This window comes from Procambarus clarkii, chromosome 21 (assembly GCF_040958095.1).
Source record: "Procambarus clarkii isolate CNS0578487 chromosome 21, FALCON_Pclarkii_2.0, whole genome shotgun sequence".
NCBI lineage: Eukaryota > Metazoa > Arthropoda > Malacostraca > Decapoda > Cambaridae > Procambarus > Procambarus clarkii.
In genome coordinates, this window is record NC_091170.1 from 31437006 (window position 1) to 31444499 (window position 7494).

The following is a 7494-nucleotide window of genomic DNA, read 5'->3' on the forward strand; positions in this document are numbered from 1 at the left end:
ACGGGTCCTATAATAAAACTCTCCGAGTAGACATAAACTAATTAAACTCATTGGAGAAGATTAACGATGAGATTGCAGATAAATAATGATGCCACTTACAGTAGATTATCGCCACGTTGACCCTGACTTCTGACCGTTTCACACCACCAGACCAGATTAGTCGTTGGATGTTGGCGGGTAGAGTCGTGGTGGTGTACCTGTGTGAGGCACAGTGGTGGTGTACCTGTGTGAGGCACAGTGGTGGTGTACCTGTGTGAGGCACAGTGGTGGTGTACCTGTGGGGCAAGCCTCTCACTGCCACTACACAGAGTGTGCCCCTTCCGGAAGTGTGCAGTCAGAACCAGCAGGTTACGATAGCCGTGTATCGTGTGTATCGCATCGCTACTTGTGTAATAATATCCGTGAGAGACCAGCTGAGAATTGTAATGACACGCTCACAGATGACGCTCACCCCCCCCCCCCTCCCCTCCCCCCAGACACAACAAAGTATTATGGCAGAGTGTTGACACCTTCCACCCTCTGCTTCAGTGTTGCACTGAACAGCCTCAGAAGCGGTTTGCACAATCTTTCCAGCCATTCCTCGAGGTTTCCAGCGGACATCCCTTCTCATCTCTACGTCCTTTGTTTCATTGAGCTGTTAATGTACATGTGTGTGTGTGAATTTACTACTTGTGTCTGCAAAAGTGAGCTGTTAGCTCTTGGACCCCGCCTTTCTTACTGTTAGTTGTCTAATGTACTGACTCCCGACCTAATTTTATTCTATTATATCTACATATTTCTCCCATCTCGCACACACACGCGTCCCCAGAATGTAGCCCGTAGCGGCTAACTCCCAGATACATATTTAGTGCTAGGTGAACACAGGTATCAGGTGAAAGAAACTGCTCATTTGTTTCTGCCTCGGCCGAGAATCTAACTCAAGCCCTTAAGACTACAACCCCCAGGATGAGAGCTACGCTCGTGGAGTCCCGTCTTCCCAGCACTCTTATTATAATAATAATAATAATAATAATAATAATAATAATAATAATAATAATAATAATAATAATAATAATAATAATAATAATAATAAATTATTTAGGAAAAGTACATACATAGTTGCAGAGTTACAGTACAAACATTCTGTTTGATTTAAAGATAGAGGTAGTACATACAATACCTAAAGCCACTAGTACGCATAACGTTTTGGGCAAGGTGAGGTGGGGGAAAAAACAGACTAAAACTTAATAGTAATTGAGCTTAAAGTATAAATTGCGTTGAAAGAAAAAAAATAATAGAAGATAAAAAGAGGGGCGAACATGGTAGAAAAATATACAAGTTGGTCAACAGCATTTTTTTAAATAGTAAGACATGGGTTGACATTTAGAAGTAAGGTAGGTTACATGAGTTAATTAGATAGTACTTAGTTTTCATCTTAAACTGGTTGAGAGAGGTACAATCTTTGACATGATTGGGAAGGTCACTCCACATTCTGGGTCCCTTGATTTGTAGAGCATTCCTAGTTTGATTAAGTCGTACTCTTGGAATATCAAATAGGTATTTGCTTCTGGTGTGGTGCCCATGGGTTCTGTTACAACCTTCTAGGAAGCGTTGAAGGTCAGGATTGGCATAGTCATATGACGCTTTGAAACTACTGACGGTTGTGGCCTTCACTACCTTCTCACTTAACTAGTTCCAACTGTCTGCCACTCTGTAAAAGTGAACTTTCTGATGTTTTTTTCGGACTGGAAATGGTTAACTGTTGCCCCCTCAAAAATGTATTATAACGTCCGAAGAAAGTATTTAAAGGTGAAATTTCTGGTTAAATCTCCTCATATATGAAAGATATTTATTTAGAGACTGATTTCGTATTATGAAGTCAGTTGTTAACTGATTGATATGTTTCTCCAAACATGGCGGGTTTGGCGGGAAGCCATGAAGTGACGTCACAGGTGACGCGTGGGTGGCGGGAACTCACAGGCTTGGCGGTCGCCTGCTCTTAAAAGTGACTAAGAGGCCCTCCCTTACGAGCAGGCTTTATGGATGTTGAATTACACAAACATAAATTACACCAACGGTAATCAGACATAATATGAGTTAAATCAGATTTTGCTCAACGCTACTAATGATAAATTGGGTTCAGTTTGATGTAGGTAAATACTCTTCCGAGTTTCCGCGCGAGTCTGGCCTGGTGGTGGTGGCTCCTGCTGCTGCCTCTACCACAGGCAGAGGAGTAGGTGCCTCAGAGTCTGGCCTGGTGGTGGCTCCTGCTGCTGCTGCCTCTACCACAGGCAGAGGAGTGGGTGCCTCAGAGTCTGGCCTAGTGGTGGCTCCTGCTGCTGCCTCTACCACAGGCAGAGGAGTGGGTGCCTCAGAGTCTGGCCTGGTGGTGGTGGCTCCTGCTGCTGCTGCCTCTACCACAGGCAGAGGAGTGGGTGCCTCAGAGTCTGGCCTAGTGGTGGCTCCTGCTGCTGCCTCTACCACAGGCAGAGGAGTGGGTGCCTCAGAGTCTGGCCTGGTGGTGGTGGCTCCTGCTGCTGCTGCCTCTACCACAGGCAGAGGAGTAGGTGCCTCAGAGTCTGGCCTAGTGGTGGCTCCTGCTGCTGCCTCTACCACAGGCAGAGGAGTGGGTGCCTCAGAGTCTGGCCTGGTGGTGGCTCCTGCTCCTGCTGCCTCTACCACAGGCAGAGGAGTGGGTGCCTCAGAGTCTGGCCTAGTGGTGGCTCCTGCTGCTGCTGCCCCTACCACAGGCAGGGGACGAGGGCCACCAAGCCGCAGCTGGGGAGGCACGAAGCACTTTGCCAGATGTTGTCACTCGTCCGCTGCCATATTAAGCTCAGCTGCAAAATAACTTTATATTTTCCGCAACTTTATGCGTGACGCGAATAGAAAACTGTAGCGGCATATGTTAACATTAATTAGTGGCAAGAGGCAGACAGTAATTATAAACACTTAACAATGCAACGTCAATGTTTAGTGTGTTGATGTTTGAGTAACTTCATTGCTGTTTGAAATGAGCGCAATAGTGGATTAAAAAACATTACTGTTATGATAAGAGATGAGAAATATATTTTATTATCGAGTTAGGGAGGTGGTCAGTCAACCTCTGGATGCCACCCACACCTCAGTGTGGCTCCCACACCTCACAGTGTACTCCCACACCTCACAGTGTACTCCCACACCTCACAGTGTGGCTCCCACACCTCACAGTGTGGCTCCCACACCTCACAGTGTGGCTCCCACACCTCACAGTGTACTCCCACACCTCACAGTGTGGCTCCCACACCTCACAGTGTGGCTCCCACACCTCACAGTGTGGCTCCCACACCTCACAGTGTGGCTCCCACACCTCACAGTGTGGCTCCCACACCTCACAGTGTGGCTCCCACACCTCACAGTGTGGCTCCACTCTCCAAACTCACTTGAGCTCTTCCTAACGTAATAAAAGGCGCCATCAGCCCCAAAGACAGGGTTGAGGGCGGGGTGTTGGGGAGGTCCTGAGGGCCCTGAGAGTGGGGGGCGCCGTGTGTGTGCAGGACGGGGGCCAGTCTGACACTCTACCCCCCTGCTCATCAGTGCCAGCTCTCTGTCCCAGGTCGCCCTCATCTTACCGCCACTTGGCCTTTTAATCTGGCAGTGAAACTATCCTTGTTGAAGAAATGGCGGGACTGGATGACAGAGGAAGACAGTGGTCCTGGGGTCGGTACGCCGTAAGGAGTCAGTATAAGACAAAGGGAAGTGAAAGGAGACGAGGGATAAGTGGAAAAGGAAATATTGAAAACAAAGTGAGTTGAAAAAGGGAAATGGAAAAGGGCATAAAAGTGAAGTCAGACGGAGAACAACAATTAGACACCAAGAGATACCTTGAGATGGTTTCGGGACTTAGCGTCTCCGCGGTTCGGTCCTCGACCAGGCCTCCTAGGAAGCGTGTGAGGTGTAGGAGATAGGAAGAGAAGAGAAAGAAGTAGAGAGGGGCGGAGAGTTAAGTCACATCACGCTTGCTAAAAAGATTAGAGCGTTTAACTGTTCACCGGGAAAGGCAGAAAGTTCAGAGCAACAAAGTCAGAGACAAGGCTCATGTTGGGTGTGTATGGGGGCCATGTTGGTTGTGTGTGGAGGCCATGTTGGGTGTGTGTATGGGGGCCATGTTGGGTGTGTATGGACGCCATGTTGGGTGTGTATGGGGACCATGTATATACTGTATAAAATAAAGGCGAAGACTATCAAGTTAGGAACATTGTGAGATTTGTCTGGTAAGTAATGTAAACTTATTTAACAAGTGAATAAAAAGTTGGTGAGCAGAGTGGTTGAACGGTGGGAGAGTGTACCAGGGACTGGTGCTGGTCCTCTCCCCTCACTCTCACTTTCTCTCCCTTTACCTCACTCTAATTCTCCACTTTTTCTCCCCTCACTCACAGTTTCTCCCTTTCTTCCCCTCACTCCCACTTACATGAATACTGTAACATTTGAGATACAGAACCCGTACCCACGAGTTACTAAGTTATGCAACAACATAACGTATGAGATGTAATTATAACTTGAGCTTGTAAAAGCACTTTAACTACCTTCTGTTGTCGAGTGCTCAATAACTCTCAACGTACTTACTGCAGCAGCCCTGTAACCCTGTCCTTGTAGGGCAGACCAAAACACGCGAATATTGCTTAGAATTGTAATTTGTCTTCGTGTATGTTCCTCAGTCGCAGTCTGTGGTTGAGTATGTTACAGCCCACAACACTGTCCCCTTTTGTAGGGGGACAGGATGCTTGTGTATATATACCTTATTCGGCTTGTATCGTGGTCCCCCCCCCCTCCCTTCAAGGTTAAAACTTTTGGCCTTCCCCAAGATGTAGCTCCAGAATAGTTGCCTAACTCCCAGGTACCTATTTATTCCTAGGTGAATAGAAGCATTAGGTGAAAAAACTGGGAGTTAAAAAACGAAGCCAACCGTGCTACGAGATCTCCAACTCTATTAAGGCAGGACACACAACAATATATATACATGATAGTTAGTATGGTAACGGTGAATGGTCGCGTCTTTGGTAGAAACATTACAAAACAAACTCTCCACTGACCATCACTATCCTCCCCTTGCCATCTCTCCCCCTCACCCTTTCTCACCCCTTTAATTCCCCCCTCATCTCTCCCCTCACCATCACTCTTTTCACCCTTACAATCCTCACCCCTCAACAGTGACAGCAGGTGCTCAACAGTGTTGACAGCTTGTGACCAGAGCAGTCATCATGGTGAGGCTCTAGTAAGTAATCACAACCTTGTCTTCTATGTTAAGTTGTGCAATGTTAGGTGTGTGGTTAACCTAGGATGGGGGTAGACTTGGTTGATCAATGCTGGGTTTGTTTGGGATATGCTAGGCTTATCTCCGTTAAGCTTAGATGGGTCATGCTTAACTGGACTAGGCTAAACTAACCTGGCGCGGGATAGGTTGGCCTAAGAATAGATGAGTTAGGTTAGGCTACATTATGCAAGTCTGGGCTAAGTTAGACTTGGTTCAACAACGACCTTCGAGTGAAAAGTGATAGTGTGTGTCATGACAACTATTTATTTACTTAAGAGCGTACTACAAATACACACACACTAGGCCGACTCAGAAAAACAGAGGAAAAACGCTCAAGAGTGACGGCGCGGTCAACAAAAGCCTCTGGCCATGACTCCTAGTTTAATTTTCCGCGCGACAATAAAACCCAATTGAAATCTTTATTTGCGTTGTTTTGTGAGAGCGGTTGGTTCTTCGCCTTCTTCCTCAGCTGCTCCCTCGGCCACAATTACTGGCGTTTGCTCACGCGGCTTTATAAAGCTGGTTGGAGCGGGGTCAGCAGCTCAATCCTGGGATATGATTGGCTGAGAATGTTGATGTGTTTATTCGTGTTTTAAGGTCGAACATAAACACACGTGTACGTGTGTTTATGTGTGTAAATATAATAAGGAAAATAGGTCGAGAGACAGTATATTAGACCATCGACAGATATAAATGCGGGCTCAAAGAGCTAAAAGCCCGATCCTACAGGAACAAATAGATGTATACACATACATACACATACATACATACACAAACACACACACACACACACACACAGGCCAGAAGAAAACTGTAAATGAAAATGACACTGACATTGCATGCTAAGCAAATAAACAGCCAAAGTCACTCCATAGTCATAAAATGATGAAAAGGACAGTGATTAATGACCAAGTGACTACACAAGAAGGGAGGAGAACCTACAGAAAATGGCAAGGAAATTTGTGCTAGGAGAGGAGATAACCCCTGGATAAGACTGACAAATATTAAGGTAACAGCAGAGACAATCAGTATCACTGGATATAATTAAAGCTATTGGTCCAGAACAATATATTCCATGGATGTTAACAAGATTGTTAAGGTGTGTGTTTTTCAGGGTATCTATACATTTGATATATCACGCTATTGTGATTTCTGTGTGTATGGAAAAAGAAAAGACCTTCAGAGTGAATACCACACTAGGAGGGCTTGGATGGAGGCTTGAGAAACATAGGAGCCCGCGCACAATTGACAGTTGTGAGGCGGGACCAAAGAGCCAAAGTTCAACCCCCGCAAACACAATTAGGTGAGTACAACTCATCCTCCTAAAGATAGTACTTTTTGTAACCATGTGTACCACTGTACAAACATTGACGTACTAAGCAATTAGATAGTAGAACTTTGTACTATATTCACTTTACAGACTTCAACAAAATGAAGCTAAACACTAACTTAAATATTCCTAGGTCTAATATATGTATTATATACTAGGCCTCAGATAGCGTGTATTAGGTCTAAGAAGGTTAGGTTAGGTTAGTTTAGTTTCTCCTTGTAACGTAAGTAGAAAATCGCTTTCCGGTTTGTCCAAATTCAATAGTACCGATTTATACTTTCTAATTGTGTTATACGTGGGTATATGTACTATGGCCCTCATCCTTCCTATAAGTACTGCCAAAACAGGAGGGTGACGGGGTTCATAGAGCAGGCTATAGAAGCGAACTCCACTCAGTATTTCAGAAGTAGATATGATGGAAAAACGGGTCAAGTGTCATTGCATTAGACAACCAGCGGCTGGGTCCAAGAGCTAAAGCTTGATTCTGCAGGCACAAATAAGCAAGTACAAACAAATTATACCCACAGTCAAAACAAGAGAGAAAGCAGACACTCCCAAATAGACTTATCAATGAATACAAGGTCACACACTAGGCTGTGAATGGATGCAGTATTATTGATGGCAATCTAAAAGCACTTAGGTGTGTGAGGAGGGTGACGGGTGGGGCGAGTGTTTGAAGGAGCAGAACTGTAAACACGGCGTGTTTGGTATGCCCGCGGCGCAGGCTCCTGTCATGCCTGCCTCTCGCCCGCCTCCTGGCCTACCTCTCGCCCGCCTCCTGGCCTACCTTCTCCTCCACTACCTGCTTACCATTATCTCTTTCATCGCTCCTCCCTATACCTCTTCATTACCCCCACTCCCTTCCCCCCCAATCTCTCTATCTCTCGCTCTC

At 45.8% G+C, this 7494-nt stretch overlaps 1 protein-coding gene across 1 annotated transcript; it reads right to left on the minus strand.

Moving 5' to 3' along the window:
- Window positions 1–2118: 2118 nt before the first annotated feature.
- On the minus strand, window positions 2119–3434 carry LOC138367237 (mucin-1-like). The gene is made up of 2 exons (XM_069328645.1): window positions 3402–3434; window positions 2119–2757 (listed from the first exon to the last, which is right to left on the minus strand). The coding sequence occupies exons 1-2, from the start codon at window positions 3432–3434 to the stop codon at window positions 2119–2121; spliced, it is 672 nt and encodes a 223-aa protein (XP_069184746.1).
- Window positions 3435–7494: the final 4060 nt, after the last annotated feature.